Genomic DNA, 17,793 nt, shown 5'->3' with positions numbered 1-17,793 from the left:
ACTTAAACCCCCAACCACACATATCACCCGGTGTGCTGGCTAGAACTTGATACAGGCTAGAGTTATTCAGGAAGAATGAACCTAAGCTGACAAAAATGTCCTCCCAGATTGATCCATAAACAAGCATGCGGTACATTTTCTTCGTTAATGGCTAATGTGGGAGGGCCTAGCTTATTGCTAGCAAGACTACCCTGAGCAGGTGGCCCTGGGTTCCATAAGAGAGCAAGCTGAGCAGCCCTCAAGGAACAAGCTAACAGACAGCCCTCCTCTACAGTCTTGTATCAGTTTCTGCCTCAAGGTCCCTGCCTTGAGTTGCTGACCTGACTTTCTTGGGTGATAGACTACACGCTTTAAGATGAAATAGACCTCTTGCTTCCCCAAGTTGCTTTTGGTTGTGATGTTTTATCACAGCAATAGAAACCCTTACTAAGCCTGGTGTGGTGGCGAACGCCTTTAATCCCAGCACTTGAGAGGCAGAGGCAGGTGGATTTCTGAGTTCGAGGCCAGCCTGGTCTACAAAGTGAGTTCCAGGACAGCCAGGGCTACACAGAGAAATCCTGTCTTGAAAAACCAAAAAGAAAAAAGAAAAAGAAAAAAGAAAAAGAAAAGAAAAGAAACCCTGACTAAGACATGCTGGTTATAAATTACAGTGGTGTATCTGCTACACAGTGGAAAGATTCCATCCATATCAATCATTGTAAAGAAAATGGCGACCTTGACTTGCCTACAGGCCAATCCGATGGAAGCATTTTTTCAAGATTTCCTTTTCTCAGATATGTCTAGGTTTATGTCAAGTTAATCCAATAAGACCAGCCCAACAGGTCACATGGCCAGGATGCCAGTCCCTTGGGTCCACACAAGTTGTATTGCAGAAGCCTGGGATCTAGTAGCTATCCAGTCAATATACTGAATGCAAAACCTGGAACCCAGTTGATGTTTGGTTAACAGATGAATCTGGGACCTAGTCAGTGATGAGTCAACCCACAGAGTGTGTATCTCACACTCACCTTACTCTCTGAATGTGTGGTTTAGGCGCAGGAATCCGAATGCTTTGCCACTTGTAAATATTTATGAGGGGCAGACATTACCCCTATCCCCTACCATGTCAGCTCATTCCCACTAGAATGCTAGAAGATAAGATGTATTATTGTCACAGAGGAAGCAACTGAGGTGGAGAACTGTGCTAAAGGTCACATTGCCAGTAGGACATGCTTCTGGTTTTCAACTCAGGAGACCCGGGCACAGAGCCCGATACTGAGTTAGAATAGAATGTCCTCAGAGAATCAGACTGTCCCTCAAAGGCCAGGACCAGTTCTTCTTGTAGTCTCCTCATCCCCTACCCAACCCCCAAGAGGAGTGATCCTTCAACAGAGACAGACATCTAACTTCATTGCAACACCAGCACTACCAGTATGACCATAAACCAGTATTGTTTATGGTCAGGGTGGGAAGCCGGGCTGTGGATGGGACAACAGGATTTGTTCTCTCACATTCCAAGACTGGATGGAGGGACAGATAGCAAGAGGTGTGGCATGTGCCCTGGGGCAACCTACAAAGACTCAGTGGCATGACCATTCAGAACAGACCTCAGAAGCTTAGGAAGCCCCATTCTACCCCCAATGAACCCCTTTCAGTTACTGGATTATTGTGGAGAAGAGGATGGGACACTTGGGGTTCAGGGACAGGAGGACCCAACCACCACAAACATGCTTAGACACTGAAGGAAAAACATGTCCTTGCCCCCTGCTGTTCTTCTAAAGGTCACTGACATCTCTATTGTTGTTCCAAGGTCACACTCCAGGCTCACAACGGGTCTTTACAGCCATGAACGCTGGTCCACAACAGCATGGAAGGTGACCTCCATGGGGAAGACAGTGATAAACGATACAGAATGAGAACAGCACTCTGAAATATGACTGAAACCTGCACACAGTAGGCTCTTACTTAATGCCTATTGCAATGAACTCAAGTAAAATGAGAACGTCTCTTCCTGAGGGGTTGGGAGAGCACTGCTCTAGCTTTGGACTTCATTGTATCAATGATTAGCAAGTTTTTCCTCCAAGGGCTAGGTAGTAAATATTCAAGTGTGTAGACTATATGGTCTTTTCATGCAACCACCAGCAGCTACTGCTGCTCAGGTTGTGTAAACATATCTGAGATAATAAATCCATGCACCAATGGGCATTGCTAGCTTCCAATGAAACTTTTTTGACAGCTGGGTGGTGGTGGCACATGCCTTTAATTCCAGCACTCAGGAGGCAGAGGCAGGCAGATCTCTGTGAGTTTGAAGCCAGTCTGGTTTACAGATCTAGTTCCACAACAGCCAAGGCTACACAGAGAAACCCTGTCTCAAAAGAACCATGTAACAAAACAAATGATAGAAAAAAAATTTTTTATATAAAAGTCAATTGAGGAAGGTTTAGGAACCCTAATCTACTAATACTTGATTATACACAAGCACTTACTATATATAGTAAGTCACAATCTCTGAGTCAGGCATCTAGCCAGGTGAAATGTAGCCAGAATCTCTCAGGAACTTCTAGGAAACAGCAAGAGGCCATAGTCACCCCAAACCCAAGAGGGGCTGGGGAGCCCACTGGGATTATAAGCACACAGCACCCTTCCTCATCCAGGCATCCACATGGTGGGGGTCAAACCTCCGTGCCTCCCATGTGGGCCACCGCACACTGCTACCTGCTAACTGTGTGATCCAAAACACCGGCTGGAAAGCCAGAGGCGCTCTCCACAACCCACATGCAAGATTAGCATCTCACTGCTCCAGCAGAAGCCAATTTGGAGTCCTTTGTAATAAAACAAAGAGAAGTACTAGGAATGAGTAACACTTTAGAAGAGAGAGTTATCCCAGTTAAAATAAGACAGATTTATGCGGCCTAGGGGAGGCGGCTTAGCCAGGAGAGAGCTAGGCATCCAAGCAAAGGGCTGGACGCAGTCCTCAGATCCCAGGGAATAAAGAGCTGAGTGTGTTGGTGCCTGCTTCTGATCTCCAGCATTTGGGAAGTGGAGACAAGTGGCTCCCTGAGTTCACTGGCCAGCTACTCTAGCAAGCCCCAGGCCAGAGACTCTGTCTAAAAACAAAACAAAAGAAAGCAAAAGCAAACAAAACAAACAAAAACAACAATCTAAGGAGGATCTAAGGGATCTAAGAGATGACACCAGAATTCATTCTCTCTCTCTCTCTCTCTCTCTCTCTCTCCCTCTCCCTCTCCCTCCCCCTCCCCCTTCCCTCTCTCTCTCTCTCTCTCTCTCTCTCTCTCTCTCTCTCTCTCTCTCTCTCTCTCTCTCTCTCTCTCTCTCTCTCTCTCTCACACACACACACACACCCCTCAGAAGACAAAAGTCACAAAGTGAACTTTTTGTTGTTGTTTTCAATTACCTTCCAAAGAATCATTATAGCATATTTTAAACACTTTTTTTCTTCCCTCCCCCTTCTGCCCCATCCACCCCTTCCGGCCTTGTGTCCTCCCTCCCCCAGTAGCCTCTGTTCTACCTTCAAGTCACAAACCCACACCACCCCTTCACAAGTCTAGCCTCCTGTGGGCTCAAACTCAGGGCTGCTAGATTGGCATTGAATACTAATACTGTAGCTCAGTGGAGGCGGACCCACAGCACCTTGAAAAGGGGGAAGGGATGGGAGAGAAGGAGGGAGGGAGAGGAGGAGACAGAGGGAGAGGAGGAGAGAGGGAGGGAAGTTGGTTGGGGTTGAGATTTCCTACTGGGTCACCAGTGTTTTAAGTAAGGGGATGGGAAGGTGACTGTAGGCTTGGGGGAGGAGTCTCTCCTTGCTAACACAACCACATTGTCTTTGTGCTAATCCATCAGTAGACCAGACCTAGGGAGCCATGCCTGGGGCCAAGTCCTGAGCACCAAAAGGGACATGGCAGAGGGAGATGAGTTGGTTGAGCAGAAAGTGTGGGTCTGCCTGCCTTCTTCCTCAGGGGTCTTGAGGGAGTGCTGGAGTCAAGATTCAGAAAGGAAGAGTTGGGCTGCAAGGCCAGGTCTCCTAAACTCACTTTGGCTCTCTGATTGGTGACATATTCATGTTTTCATATTCAGTCTGAGCCTGCTCACCTTCTCTGGGTTCAGCTAGTTTCTCAGTCAGGCCTCCAGGTTACTCACATGGCAACCCAGGAAAGAAGGCAGGCACAAGAAGCTCTCTGTCTACCGCGGCCCATTACACGTGCCCTGCCTTTTGTTTAGAACAACAGACATAGATGTGTGTGGGCCAAAACGCAATTTTAAACTCTCCATTAACTACATTTGGGATTTATTAATATTTAATTTACTTTTTGTTTGTCTTGTTTTAGGTTTTGTCTTGTTTTTATAGATAAGATTTCACACTATAACCTCTATTGGCTGGGAACTCACTGATTATATAGATCAGTCTGGCCTCAAGATTAGTGATCCTCCTGCCTCTGTCACATAAGTACTGTGGTTGCATGCAGGTATGTCTATACCTAGACTAGCAAACATATTTTAAAAGGTAAGAAAGATAAACGTGTGTGTGTGTGTGTGTGTAAATGTGTATGTGTCTGCATGTGTGTGTGTGTGTGTCTGCATGTATGTCTGTGTGTGTGAGAGTGTATATCTGTTTATATGTATGTGTCTGTGTGCGTGTGTTTGTGTGTGAGTGTGTGTATGTGTGTGTGAGTGTGTATGTGTGTGTGAGTATGTGTATATGTTCATGTGAGCATGTATGTATATGTGCTTCTGTGTGTGAGTGTGTATATGTATGTGAACGTGTTTGTATGTATGTGTTTATGTGTGAGTGTGTATATGTATATGAGTGTCTGTGTGTGAGTGTATGTATGTTTGTGTGTGTGTGTGTGTGTGTCTGAGTATGGTTGCATGTGTGAGTGTGTGTATGTGTATGTTTGTATATGAGTGTGTGTCTATGAGTGAGTATGTGTGTATGTGTAAGTGGGTGTATGCAAACATGTGTGAGTGTGTGTGTGTGTGTGTGTGTGTGAGTGTGTGTGTGAATGTGTGTGTGTGTGTGTGCCTGTTTATTTATGGTATAAAGTGTATGCAGTGTTGACGATGAAACCCAGAGACTATGCATGTTAGACATTTGCTATACCACCAATCTGCTTTATCAGGCTAATTAATCTTAATAACACACCTTATTTAACCTAATATATGCAAAACAGCAGCACTGGGACATGTGGTCAGCCATTTAGAATCTAGCTCCCAGCCTTCCTCTTAGCACTTTTCTTTGAAGCCAGTTATGTGTCTTACAGTTAGCTCATCTCTCAGTTTGATAAACCCATCCTCTGCCTGTGCTTCTACAGTCAAGGTCTCCTCCCCCCACCACCCTGTCTACTGGGTCCCAGGGCTTCTACAGTCAGGGTCTCCTCCCCCCACCACCCTGTCTACTGGGTCCCAGGGCTTCTACAGTCAAGGTCTCCTCCCCCCCACCACCCTGTCTACTGGGTCCCAGGGCTTCTACAGTCAAGGTCTCCTCCCCCTACCACCCTGTCTACTGGGTCCCAGGGCTTCTACAGTCAAGGTCTCCTCCCCCTACCACCCTGTCTACTGGGTCCCAGGGCTTCTACAGTCAAGGTCTCCTCCCCCTACCACCCTGTCTACTGGGTCCCAGGGCTTTTGTCACTCGTGGTCCCAAGCTGGATAGATGAAAATCACAAGAAGTGTCAGAGCAAGACAGCCCCACTCTCTTTGAGGCTCCGAGGGGAAAGAATCCTTTCTTGCCTTTCTGGCTGTTGGCCTCCCTTAGCTGGTGGTTGCATGCCTTGGTCTCAGTCTCCCGTGGGTCCTCACCTATGTCTTCCATCTCTTGATACGGACACTCATCAGACTGAGTTAAGATCCTTTCCTCTTCAAACATGAGACAAAACAACAGCAGCAGAATACCCTAACTGATCCCATCAGCCATAGCTTCCAAACAACATTCATTTCCCTTGACCCAGGGGAGCTCAGGGTTAGCTATGCTCTACCCAAGCCATCTTCGGCTCTAGCCAATGTAGAAGTTTTGTCCTGGTTCTTCCTCCCTGCCCGGTGCTTCCAGAACTAAGACTCAGACTCAAAATATATTTACAAATACCTTGACCATATAGCTCGGCTCTTTTCTGACTAGATCATAACTTGTTGTAACCCATTTACTCTAATCTACATCTCACCAGGTTGGTTAGGTTACCTGTGCTCAGGTACTCTGTGTCTGTCTCCTCACATCTTTCTAGGTGAATCTCCCTTTAGTCTCTCATTATTTCCCAGCTCATTGGTCATAGGCTATTTTTTATTGTCCGATGTTGCTTAAGGACTGCAATCTTGAATTGTCTCGCCTGTCTCCTGATTTGTTTGCCCTCACTGAAATACAAGACCACATAAGGCAGACTTTAGGTAGTGTCGCTTCTCGATGCCCATCTCTTGCTACAACGAAGGCTTTCTGTGACTACTTGTTGGAAAGGAAAAGGAGAAGGAAGGAAGAGAGTGAGAGGATGACAGAGAAGAAACAGACTCACGAAAGAAACAGAAAACATCTCTAAGATGGATCATGAGGACCAAGAAAGGCCTAGGCTAAGGGGGGATTAGGAGAGTTTGGCTCCATCATTCCTACTGATCACTAGCCTTTGAGACTCTACTAGAAGTTCGAGAATCATCCATGATACAAGTCTGTGGCCACCTTGCAAAAGGACACAGCTAACCATTCCTTAGACTTCTAGAAAGCAGCCCTCAACCAATCAGACCTCACCCTTATCCTACCTTGGGTAATCAGACCCCTGCAAAACAGAGAAACCAGGCAAGAAAGGCAAGAGGAGGTTCCCAGTCTTCTTATCTCTGCCTTCTATGTGGCTTCTTTTCACGGGAATACTTTTTACTGGCTGATCTGATCTGTATTCATAGACACCAAGAGTGGGTACCAAACCTATTACTGAGACATCTCTGAAAAGCCGGTGAGCTGGGGACTGAACCAAGGTCAGAAGACTCTCCTCAGAAGGGAGTATGGTGGGAGGCTGAGTATGTGGCTCTGTGGCAGAAGGCCTGCCTAGCAGAAAGAGAAAAGGAAAGGGGAAGAGAAGAAAAAAGGGAAGGGAGGGAAGGAGGAAGAAGGAAGGAGAAAAGAAAGTGAATGGAAAGGAGAAAGGAAAGAGGAAGGGGTGGAGAAGAGAAGGAGGAGAATGGGAAGAAGAGAGGAAGGAAGAAAAGGAAAGGTGAGGGGGGAATTGGGATGGGGAAGAGGAGAGAAAAGGGGAAGATGGACGAGGGGCATGAAGGACAACTCTTGCATATCTTAGCCTTCCAGTTTGTCAAACAAAGCTTGACGTCCAAATATTTGAATGGCCTTAAAATACATCTCAATGTAGTCAACGGGGAAGGAACTATTAAGATGAAGCACAAAGGCAGAGGTACAAGACTATCTCAGTTTGTCACCAAGAGTCTGAAAGTTGCGAGCAGAGGAGGCAGGGATGAGGGAAAACATCTGGGCTAAACTTCTGAACCATCTGCTGCTCACACAAGCATCACTAGGCCTAAAGCTATAGACTCTTCTCCCCTCCTACATGTGGCACCCTGGCAGAGACAGTGCAGCCTGGACAGGCGTTCAATTTTTGCATCAGCTCAGTCTAAGGACTTGGTAAGGTGTGAGGAGCTTGGCAGGGAGGCATCTGTGTGTCAACCAGGGGCTGGTCTTCCAAAATCCCTGCCCCAAGCCTCAAAGACTCCAGCCCTCTGTCTGGACCCAGAAGAGACAGTTAAAAAATATCAACTCAGGCTTTCCTAAGTTCCCAAAGCCTCAGTTTTCCAATTTTGCTAAGGCTGGATCATTCCCCCAGCTACTTCTACAGATTAGAGAAATCGTTTCCCTGGCTTAGCCTAAACCAAGACACACAGCTCGGTGAACCCAGAAGAATAACCTCAGTCCCCTCTTCTCTTGGACATGGCTTTAGTAAGCATCATACACAATCATGTGTGGCCTCTCACCCTCCTTGGGGGGTGGGGGATGAGACTTAAACACAATGCTGCCTGAAAAACGTTTAAATGAGCTTATTTGCAGTAATAATTCAGCACGTTGGTTTTGCCTTCACATTTTCACACTGGTTTTAGCAGAAAACACCACCACCAAGCCACAAACCAGGACAGCCCTTGAGACCCCTGACATCATTTTAAGACATAAGAGGACCAAGGAAGAAACATTCGTTTTTATGCTCTTGTCTTCCAAGAGTCACTACTCACACACCCAAAGCTGCCTTGTTAATAACACAGGAAGCACTTGAACCCCAAGTGGGAAGGTGCAAGGCTTAGGAGCATGGTTTGCTCCTAGCTAGGTTTCCTTTCTGCTAACCGCTACTTTCCAGTTTGCCGAAGTAGGGGACGGATCAAACGCTTTCCCAGAAAGAGACACTTGAGTTTTGAAAAGCACTCGGTTGAAGCGAAACTCTTCAGTCCTTAGCCACGGGCAGAATGCTAGAAGGTTGGGAAACCTGACCCTATTCAGAGCTGCCTTTCCACAATGCATTTCGGCCCTGGAGCCCCTGCTAGGGACTTCCCGAATAGGAAATGGGGGAGAAGGAGGCAGGAAAATGTCCTGAGGTGAGCTGTGGTGAGGTTTGACTGCTAAATAGGGGTTCCGGGGCTCTGAGCTCCCAGCAAGTGTAACATGGCTTCCTTCCCAGTCCCAGGCAGAGCCTGGCCTGCTTCAACAGAATTTCACCCTTCTGCAGGCCCTGGGTCCCTTCACCTGAACTTGGCTGGCCTCGGGGAAGAGCTGCCTCTGTTGGATAACTGGGGGGAGGGGTGTTCAACCTTATCCCCGCTGAGGGCCAACTGGCCAGAGTTCAACCTGGCGGGGCAAACGATGTCCACCCGCCCGCCGGATGGCGTAGGGCCGTGTTTCATCCTAAAGGATCACTCAAGTTGCAAACAATGTGTAGCCATTAGAGAACAGACTCTCCTTCCCAGAACTCTAAAATAGCGGGGAAGGGTTTTCAGGCCGGGACCAGGGACGCTACAACCGGGCGGGCAAGCGAGGCTGGCTTCCCTTCTCCAAGGTTTAACCCGGGTAGTGACGCCTTTCTGGAAGCCAGAGCAGGCGGAGGGAGAGCAGGGCGCTCCTAGAGGTCACGTCCTTGTCCCCCCGTGGGTCACTATGGCCACCAGGCCCAGTCCCCACTACCGAGCTCTCTTGGGTCCACACCAACCTTGCCCACTCCGCACCGCAGAGGGAGTCGCATCATTTCCATGCAACAATGCAAACGCGCTCATTACCATATTCTCAATATGCATGAAGAAAATGTGCGGCGTTGGCCGAGCCCCATTGCCCTGCTTTGGCCTCCGCATCCAATAAGGCGACATATTCATCTCCCAAGATGGATGAGGAGGGAGGGGATGCCCGAGAAGCAGATCCACGGGCGGGGGAGGGGACAGACTGTAGAGGAAAGGAAAAGAGAAGAAACCAGCAAAGGAGAGCCTGGGGTAGATCAAGATTGAAATAGGGCAGATGGGGTAAGAGAGGGAGGGAGAAAAGGAAGAAGATGAAACTGAGGAGGGGGGGGGCAGAGACACGGAAGGGAGAGGCAAAAAAGAATGAGCTTTAAGAAAACGGTCCAGGAAAATAAAAATAAAAGGATCGAACAACACACTTGGACTCAAAGAAAGAGAAAAATACATCCCCGGAAATCAAACATACAGAAAGTGTGAGAAATAGACAGGACGGAAAAGAAAGAAAAAAAAAAAGATCAGCGAAAAAGCTCAGCGCAGGTGGAAAGTGGATGTTTTTGCAGAGAGAAAGAGAAACAAAACCACTGGTGCACAGGGCCACGGTTTTCCTTCCATGCTGAGATTCCGGGAGCTGCGTAGAGCTGGCCACTCGAAGGCCAGTGGCAGGGGCCCTGGTCCGGGAGGTGCAGGCAGAGATGGGCACGCTGGAGAGCCTCGCGCTCCTTCTGGGGCCGCAGGGCCAGTTCGGCGGTGTACAAATCCGGCCTGGGGCCCACGCTGCTGCCGCCGCAGCCTTTCTGACCGGCGGCCTCTCTTAACTCCGAGAAAGAAGTTTGCAAAGTTTGCCTCAAAGTTTCCCGTAGCGCCTCTGGACCAGGGACAGCCTCCCGGGCCCTGACGGCTTACAGGGCTCAGCCAGCGTTGCACGGCAGACGTGCCGGCGCCCGGCCCGCGCCTCCTGGGATGCTCCGAGGCCGGATTCACAGTCAAATGTGAATTCCTCCCGGTGCTACGCCAGGCCATGCATCTGCAAGTCCGTGTGGCTGCTAATAGCGGAGAGAGAGAATGAGAAAGCCAGAGAGGGGGAGAGAGAGAAAAGGAAAAAAATATTCTCAGCTCAATTTAAGTCTCATGGAAAGGGCTTACAACTGTAATTAAATCATTAAATTCTTGTCTACGCTTCACAGAGCGGAGAGAAATTAACTTCCCACCAACCTCATTTTCTATTTGAACATGAAATAATGATTTTCTGCCCGTCTAATTACAAAGCCAACATCTGATCAAGCCAGCATCCAGAGGGGATTATCGCATGCGCGAGTATTAGACCTCATTACCAGCTTGAGTGCAAAATTATTACATCTTGTAATTGGATGGTGAGATTTATATACAGATCGGCCCGGTTTCTGTAAGATTGTAATTACAAGCTTCGTTGGTTAGCTACTTATCAGAACTTTGCAGGAAAACAAAACAAATGACTGAGGAAAACGAGCGTTTCATTAACCTGTAACCCCAGCTGGGGGGGGGGGGAGCGTACGCAGCAGCCTCTGCAAGAAGCTGAAGGATAGCCAGCCCGCACCGCCTCTGGGGGACTCTGAGCCTTGGGAGGAAAGGAGTGAACTCTGTCCGAGCTGGGAGACACAGCTGCAGAAGCTCCCAACGACGGGGGGCACGGGCACATCGGGGAGCTGGACCAGGGGAGGGAAGAGATGGGGGCTGGTGGTTCGGAGTGTCCGACCCCGAAGCTGGTGGGCCTCTGGCTACACATAGGGCACCCCTTGTAGTTGTCCTCCAGCGCGCACAGCTTCGTGCGCCACGTGTCCTCGGCGTACACCTTTTCTGTATGCTCCTGGCGCCCTGATCCCAGACCACAGAGCGTCCGCGGCGAGCGCTTTGTGCACTGTGCCTGTTGGGAGAAAGAGGGGGTGAGGGAGAAGCTCCTGCTGGTCTCCTGCTGTTGCGCTCAGGTCTTTCCCCAATCAACTCCCGATGCACCTGCTTCTCCTCACTCTCTGTGCGAATCTGTCTGTCTGACCTAATCTCCTGGATTAAAAATCCCATGAAAAGCTTCAGCTCTCCGCGGACTCGCGAGTTTAGTCTAAGAGCTGAGTTCCACTGGCCTGGTCTTGTTGAGGAATCAGAGCCATGCAGTGACTCCAGTCGCTTGGGATACTGGGTCCCGGCGTGGGTTGCTGATTTCAGGGCCAGACCAAAGCTCTTCCCAGTTGGTCACGGGGTAACTGGTAGCTGTTTCTACTCCAGGCCTGGGATGCCTGGAGGAATCTAATTAAGCGAGGTTCTTAGGTTCATGCCTGGGTCTAGAGGTTCACCCTCTGGGCCAGGGGCGGCCCCGTGGCCGGCGTGAGTCCTTCCTGAGAACAGCCTGGCTCTTCCGGTGTTCTTTCTCTCAGCCCATCATCGCAATCGGACACAACCAGGTCGATAGCTGGTTAATGCAGTAAGGAAGGAAGGAGCATCTCAGAGGCTCTTGTGTGGTGTTGTTGTGTGGTGTTGCGTTTTGTTTTTCTTTCCCTTCTGAAAAACAAAACAAAACAAACAAACAAACAAAAAGGAATGAAATACTCGTGGTTTTGCCCAGACATGTACAGCGAAACCCCTTCGCCCACCTTGCAATCTGGCTCTGTCGCCCATTGGTCTGGTCCAGTTCTGTGTAGGTAGGTCGTCCCGGCTGTCTTAAAAGACTCACCATCCTATACACAGGAAAGATCCTGGAAAATAATGTCACCTCTATTCTACAACCCTAAGACCTTTGCTTGAGCAGGTGAGCCCTGGCTTCCTGTGACAGGTTTAACCAGAAACGGAATCAGGCTGCGGGGAAGCCATTCGAAGGCCTGAGCTGATCCTACTATGCCTCCTCTGTCCAGGCTCACCTTAAAGCCAACCTCCAGCACCAGGCAAGGAGACCAGGAGACCACAGAGAAGCTGCACAGATTCAATTTAGGAAGACCCCACATGCTGACATCGAACCCTAGACTTGGTAGCTCCCCAAACTTCTGTTTGTGTTTCTCCCACTAATTTTCTGAGTTAGTACCTCCTGGAGCCTAAGGTCAGTGGAATGCAGCCAGAGGTGGGACATGGGGGTCAAAACTGGAGGCCAGGGCCAGGGAGAAAGAAATCCATTCCCTAACTGTATTCACACTAGAGCCCGGCCAGCCCGGGACCCTTAGATTCCTCCAAGCTGGCGAGTTCCGGTTTGATTCTTAGTTCAGTCGGAGGCCCTTGGGGTGGTTTTTCTGCCTCTAAGCTAGGGCTCTTCACTCTACTGAAGAATCGCAGCCGGGGAGTTGTTCAGTCCGCAGGCCCACAGCAGGCCTGGCCCGCGCGTGGGTCGCCGCTACAGCCTTATCTGGGAGCTCCAGCTATCCCGGGAATTTCAGTATGACTTTCCACTGCACACACTAATCCGTGACGGTGGGCACTTGGACACTCACATTTCAAGTTAGATTTAGGAAATATCCTACCATAAAACCAAAGTCTTGCTCCCCGCCCCCACAATGCACACTCTCTACGGCTCTGGGGGAATTCTCGCCAAAAGAAAAACGCTGGGTCTGGGGACCAGAGAGCGGAAAGGGGAGGGGGATAGTGAAATGAATGGTCGCAATTAAAAAAAAAAAAATCACACCAACATAGAAACTTCTCGGAAGAGCTTTCGGAAAGTTCCCAGAGCCTAGGCTCTAAGTTTCTCTGCTCCTCCCCCACTCCATAGCCAGGAGCTCCACCAACTCCTTGCTTGTTCCACCAGACCACCTAGGCGCCAAACTCACTATTTCTTGTGAGGATTCTCAACAAGGTACCCTGGAGGTGTAAATGTAGCAAACTGCGGGGTTCCCCCGCCCTCCCCCCACCCAGCACAGAATAGGTCTTTTAAAGCTCGGAGAGGCAGCACTCCCAACTCCCAGGCAGCACGTTCACTCTTTTAGCTGCAGGCTTAGGCTTTGGAGAACGACCTAGGGACCAGAGCTGAAAAGTGCAAAGGGAGCCACGGGGGGGGGGGGGGGAGGGCGGGAAGCCCCGGAAGCCTGCCTTGGTCCAGGGTCCTGTCCCAACCCGGAACTACAGCTTCGAAGGGGGCTGAGAATTGAGGAGTTGGAAGACCTGAGGGGCTAGGTGACCCTGTACTAAGCCGCCACTCGTGGTCTCGGCTCTCCCCTCCGAGTGCGGGCAGGAGGGGGCGGGAAGAGACTGAGTCCAGTCCCGCCCCGCCCCGCCCGGCGCTCTGTACTCGCGGGGGAGGGCCGCCTCGCCCAGAAGGCTCCCGGGTGATTGGCGACTCCAGGAGGAGACGCAGGGAAAAGTCGAATAAGAGGGCGCGACGTCAGACTCGAGATTTGGGGAAGGGTGAAGGAGGGGGTGGAAGGGCGGGGACGGACACACAGACACTGACGCGGACACACACCCCCCGCACAGCGTTCTAAGTGTCTTCAACTTTAAGCCGCCTTAGCTCAGGGTGCGGAGACCGGGGAAGAGGGGAAGAGAGAACGAGAGAGTAAAGAGATTTAAAAGAGAGGAGTCAGACTAGGAAAAGTGAAGAGAGCAGAAAGGTGAGCAAAAGCAACCGTGAGAAACAGAAAGAGCAAAAAGAACCGCAGTTTCCCAGCGTCCAGGACTGCGAAGGAGCCTCGGGAGCGGAAGCGGCCAGGGGTGGGGTGAGGGGGGACGCAGCGAGGGGAGGGGAGAGGACAGGACAGGAGGAGAGTGTAAACTAGAGGAGGGCGAAGGAAGCGAGGCGCGACACAGCTCCCGGAGAGGAGGGCAGAACTGAGCGCCTAGCGCAGAGCGGCTCGCCCGGCCTAGAGGAGGGAGTGCTGCGCAGAGAGGAGGGGCTTGAGGCCCCGTAGAAATGTCAATCAGAGCCCGGAGCCCAGGGAATCTCGGCCAATCTGTTCGGACCTGACCTGACTCCTCGCTGCCGCCGCTGCCGCCGCCGCCGCCCGCCGCGGAGCAGATCAATAGGCGAACGCGGAGCGCGACGCAGCGCGGCCCGGGCTCGGCCCAGCCCCCGATGCGCTCCGGAGCCGGGGTCCGGAGCTGAGCACGGCGGCTCGGGGGTCCGGGCCCCCAGTCCGTAGGTGCGCCGCGGGCCACCATGTCCTTCCCCCAGCTCGGATACCAGTACATCCGCCCTCTCTACCCACCCGAACGCCCGGGAGCTGCGGGCGGCGGTGGAGGCGGCAGTAGCGCTGGGGGCCGGAGCGGTCCCGGCGCCGGAGCCTCCGAGTTGGCCGCCTCTGGGTCCCTATCCAATGTGCTTTCATCAGTGTACGGGGCACCCTACGCCGCTGCCGCAGCTGCCGCCGCCGCCGCTCAGGGTTACGGCGCCTTCCTGCCCTACGCCACGGAGCTGCCCATCTTCCCACAGCTGGTAAGAGCCAGAGAAACCCGGGAGAGAGGGGTTGGAGTTGGGGTGTGGGGCAAGGTGAGCGTGCAGAAGAAAGCTGGGGTCCCGGCGGGAGGATAAAGGTGGGGACGGCAGGAGCTCACTCGCGCTCCCTGCGCGCGTGTCCCCTTCCTTTTCCATGTGCGTACAGGGCGCTCAGTATGAGCTGAAGGACAGCCCTGGCGTCCAGCATCCGGCCACGGCCGCCGCGTTCCCGCACCCGCACCCCGCCTTCTACCCCTATGGCCAGTACCAGTTCGGGGACCCGTCCCGTCCCAAGAACGCCACCCGGGAAAGCACGAGCACGCTCAAGGCCTGGCTCAACGAGCACCGCAAGAACCCGTACCCCACCAAGGGCGAGAAGATCATGTTGGCCATCATCACCAAGATGACCCTCACCCAGGTGTCCACCTGGTTCGCCAACGCGCGCCGGCGCCTCAAGAAGGAGAACAAGATGACGTGGGCTCCCCGTAGTCGCACGGACGAGGAGGGCAATGCTTATGGGAGCGAGCGGGAGGAGGAGGACGAAGAGGAAGACGAGGAAGAGAGCAAACGCGAGCTGGAGATGGAGGAGGAGGAGCTCGCAGGAGAGGAGGAGGACACGGGGGGCGAGGGGCTGGCCGACGACGACGAGGATGAGGAGATCGATTTGGAAAACTTAGACAGCGCGGCAGCCGGGTCGGAGCTGACCCTGGCTGGGGCGGCGCACAGGAACGGCGACTTCGGCCTGGGACCCATTTCGGACTGCAAAACTAGCGACTCGGACGACAGCTCCGAAGGCTTGGAGGACCGACCACTGTCGGTCCTGAGCCTGGCCCCACCGCCACCGCCCGTGGCCAGGGCTCCTGCATCTCCACCTTCTCCACCCTCCAGCCTGGATCCCTGCGCTCCGGCCCCGGCGCCCTCCTCCGCCCTCCAGAAGCCCAAGATCTGGTCACTGGCCGAGACGGCCACCAGCCCGGACAACCCACGCCGCTCGCCTCCCGGAGCCGGAGGTTCGCCTCCCGGCGCAGCCGTTGCGCCCCCGACGCTGCAGCTCTCGCCCGCGGCCGCTGCAGCGGCTGCAGCGGCACACAGACTCGTGTCGGCGCCGCTTGGCAAATTCCCCGCTTGGACCAACAGGCCTTTCCCAGGGCCGCCGGCCGGTCCGCGGCCGCACCCGCTGTCCATGCTGGGCTCGGCCCCACAGCACCTGCTGGGACTTCCCGGAGCCGCAGGTCATCCCGCTGCGGCCGCAGCCGCCTATGCTCGGCCTGCCGAGCCGGAGAGTGGAACAGGTGACAAGAAAAATGTAGGGGCACAGTGGGAGGGTGTTGGTGGGGCTCTCGCCTAGACTAAAGGGAAAGAACGGGGCTTTGGGGGTGTGTGGGACGCCGGTGTTTTCCTCTTTGCTCGCAGGCGGGTGCAGCTGCCCTGGAGGCCTGGAGCCTGTGTTTTAAAGGCCTCCTTTTTCTTCCCTCTGTTTCCTACAGATCGCTGTAGTGCCTTGGAAGTGGAGAAAAAGTTACTCAAGACAGCTTTCCAGCCGGTGCCAAGGCGGTAAGAGACTCCGAATTTGGGAAGCATAGTGGGAGACCCTTCGGGAGGAATAAGAAAAACACAGAGCCAGTGGCGGGAGCCCTTTGCCCCCTGGGAAGGTAGCAAAGTAGCTGGCAAACTATTGCTAAAGGACCCAAAAAATCCACTCTTCTGTCACTTCTTGTGGACCCATAGACACGGTTCCATTCTCGGCTGGAGCACCTCAGGCCTGTGGTACAGAGCTAGGGGAAGTCTGGCCCTTACAAGAGGCCTGTGGCGCAGAAGGCCTCTGCGTAATGTCCACTTCCTTCCAAGCCCGGTCTTGACTTCTGATCTCTTTAGCTCAGCTTTTAGTTAATACTCCCACAGCTAAACACCGGCTTTATAGGGGATCCCCTATCTAAGCAGTCTCCCCAACTCTAAAGCTCACTGTCTCTGCTTCCGTTCTCTTCCAGGCCACAGAACCATCTGGACGCTGCTCTGGTCTTATCAGCTCTCTCCTCGTCTTAACTTTTCAACCATTTTTAAATCGTTGTACTAATTGTAAAAAACAAAACAAAACAAAATCGCTCTGTATAGTGACGAGTTGCAAGCATGTCTGTGTATGATTACCTTAAAAGAAACACTAAACAACAACAACAACAACAACAACAACAGGAAAGGACAAAAGAAAGAAAGAAAGCCAGTCCCCCCACCTTGGCCCTCCCCCAAGTCACCCCACATTTAGATTGTGAGGTTCCTTCGTTGTGTTGATTTCGGGGGGGGGGGGAGTGGGGTTACGGAGAGAACAAGCCTGTCTGACTCTTTTTGTATATACGGGAAAATGTACATACGTGTGAACCAAATTGTACAAGAAAGTATCTATTTTTTGGCTAAATAAATGAGCTGTTGCCACTTTTGACTATAACCGGCAGGTCTGCCACATGGACCGGTTTGCTGCATGGTTCTTTGGTGTTTTTGGTGTTTCTTCCCCCCCACCCCCGGCCGTTGTTTAAAGAATCTACAGGAAAAGATGAGCTGGGTCTGAGGACAGCAATGGCAGAAGTCGTTCGGGCTTAGGTAGCCAGGCTTAGAAGCCTCTCCAAGAAGGGGTGATGAGAGTCGCTGGGCGACCGAGAAAAAAGGGCAAAGACCAAGGAGAAAATGATGTTGGTTCCTTACTAGGAGCTGGAAAACTAGGCTCTGCCCACGGGTCCACAGGAGTAACCATGGAGCCTTGGGGCCTCCTCTGATGACTTAGCAGAAAGACTTAGGGAAGCTTCCAGGAGTTCAGGGCGTGGGCTGGGAGACTCGCCCTCCCTGCTCCCTTCTGACTGCGCTCAACTGAAGTTTCTCAGCCTGGAGTATAGGGGCTGTCTTTAAACGCTCAATGCCTAGGCCTTTCTCGCCGTGGTTCCCTCTCCAACGGCTCCTTATAGGTGCAAAGGGCGTGGGGGATCTGCGTGAGAAGCCGGGGTGTTCACGTTTCCCGCTTGGTGGCGTGTGACCGCGCTGGTGTTGGAAATCCAAGGCCGAAGCCAGGCGGCGTTTGGTCCCTAGGTGCTTATGAGTACTTTTAGAAATCACGCGTGGGTTCGGGGTACAGCCCGGGAACCTTTGGAGCTGGGATCGTGTCAGAAGTCGGGTGAGCCGGGGGACCGTTAAGAGAGGGGCGAAGGTGGCGGGTGGGTGGGGGGTGGACGCCACAG

The 17,793-nt window shown here is 52.2% G+C and overlaps 1 protein-coding gene and 1 long non-coding RNA gene across 4 annotated transcripts in view; one reads left to right on the top strand and one right to left on the bottom strand.

Annotated features, from left to right (window-relative positions):
• Positions 1-12,201, bottom strand: part of Irx3os — a 70,387-nt gene extending 58,186 nt beyond the window's left edge. The window contains exons 1-3 of one of the 2 annotated variants that reach the window (XR_003947581.1): positions 11,817-12,201; positions 10,694-11,724; positions 9,174-10,238 (exon numbers count right to left, since the gene is read on the bottom strand). This is a non-coding gene — a long non-coding RNA (iroquois homeobox 3, opposite strand). Of the gene's footprint in view, positions 1-8,159; positions 10,239-10,693; positions 11,725-11,816 lie in introns of those variants that run through there. The other variant, XR_001778626.2, reaches the window with a different exon arrangement.
• A 1,681-nt stretch (positions 12,202-13,882) lies between these two features.
• Irx3 (Iroquois related homeobox 3) lies at positions 13,883-17,026 on the top strand. 2 transcript variants are annotated; one of them, NM_008393.3, is made up of 4 exons: positions 13,883-14,572; positions 14,739-15,864; positions 16,060-16,126; positions 16,561-17,026. In NM_008393.3, exons 1-4 carry the CDS (start codon positions 14,297-14,299, stop codon positions 16,613-16,615), a joined length of 1,524 nt encoding a protein of 507 aa, NP_032419.2. In that variant the 5' UTR covers positions 13,883-14,296; the 3' UTR covers positions 16,616-17,026. The 2 variants fall into 2 exon arrangements, with proteins under 2 accessions (NP_032419.2, NP_001240751.1); NM_001253822.1 differs by having other exon boundaries at positions 14,739-15,878.
• Positions 17,027-17,793: the final 767 nt, after the last annotated feature.

The sequence above is a fragment of the Mus musculus genome, chromosome 8 (genome assembly GCF_000001635.26).
Source record: "Mus musculus strain C57BL/6J chromosome 8, GRCm38.p6 C57BL/6J".
Classification (NCBI taxonomy): Eukaryota; Metazoa; Chordata; class Mammalia; order Rodentia; family Muridae; genus Mus; species Mus musculus.
This window is presented reverse-complemented; position numbering and strand designations above follow the sequence as displayed.

What these genes read in the sequence shown, in the direction of transcription:
- Irx3 (NM_001253822.1), top strand. Translation starts at nt 14,297, where the DNA reads ATGTCCTTCCCCCAGCTCGGATACCAGTACATCCGCCCTCTCTACCCA. An exon ending in TGCCCATCTTCCCACAGCTG is followed by an intron (nt 14,573 to 14,738) that starts GTAAGAGCCAGA and finishes ATGTGCGTACAG; the next exon opens with GGCGCTCAGTATGAGCTGAA. An exon ending in GAACAGGTGACAAGAAAAAT is followed by an intron (nt 15,879 to 16,059) that starts GTAGGGGCACAG and finishes TGTTTCCTACAG; the next exon opens with ATCGCTGTAGTGCCTTGGAA.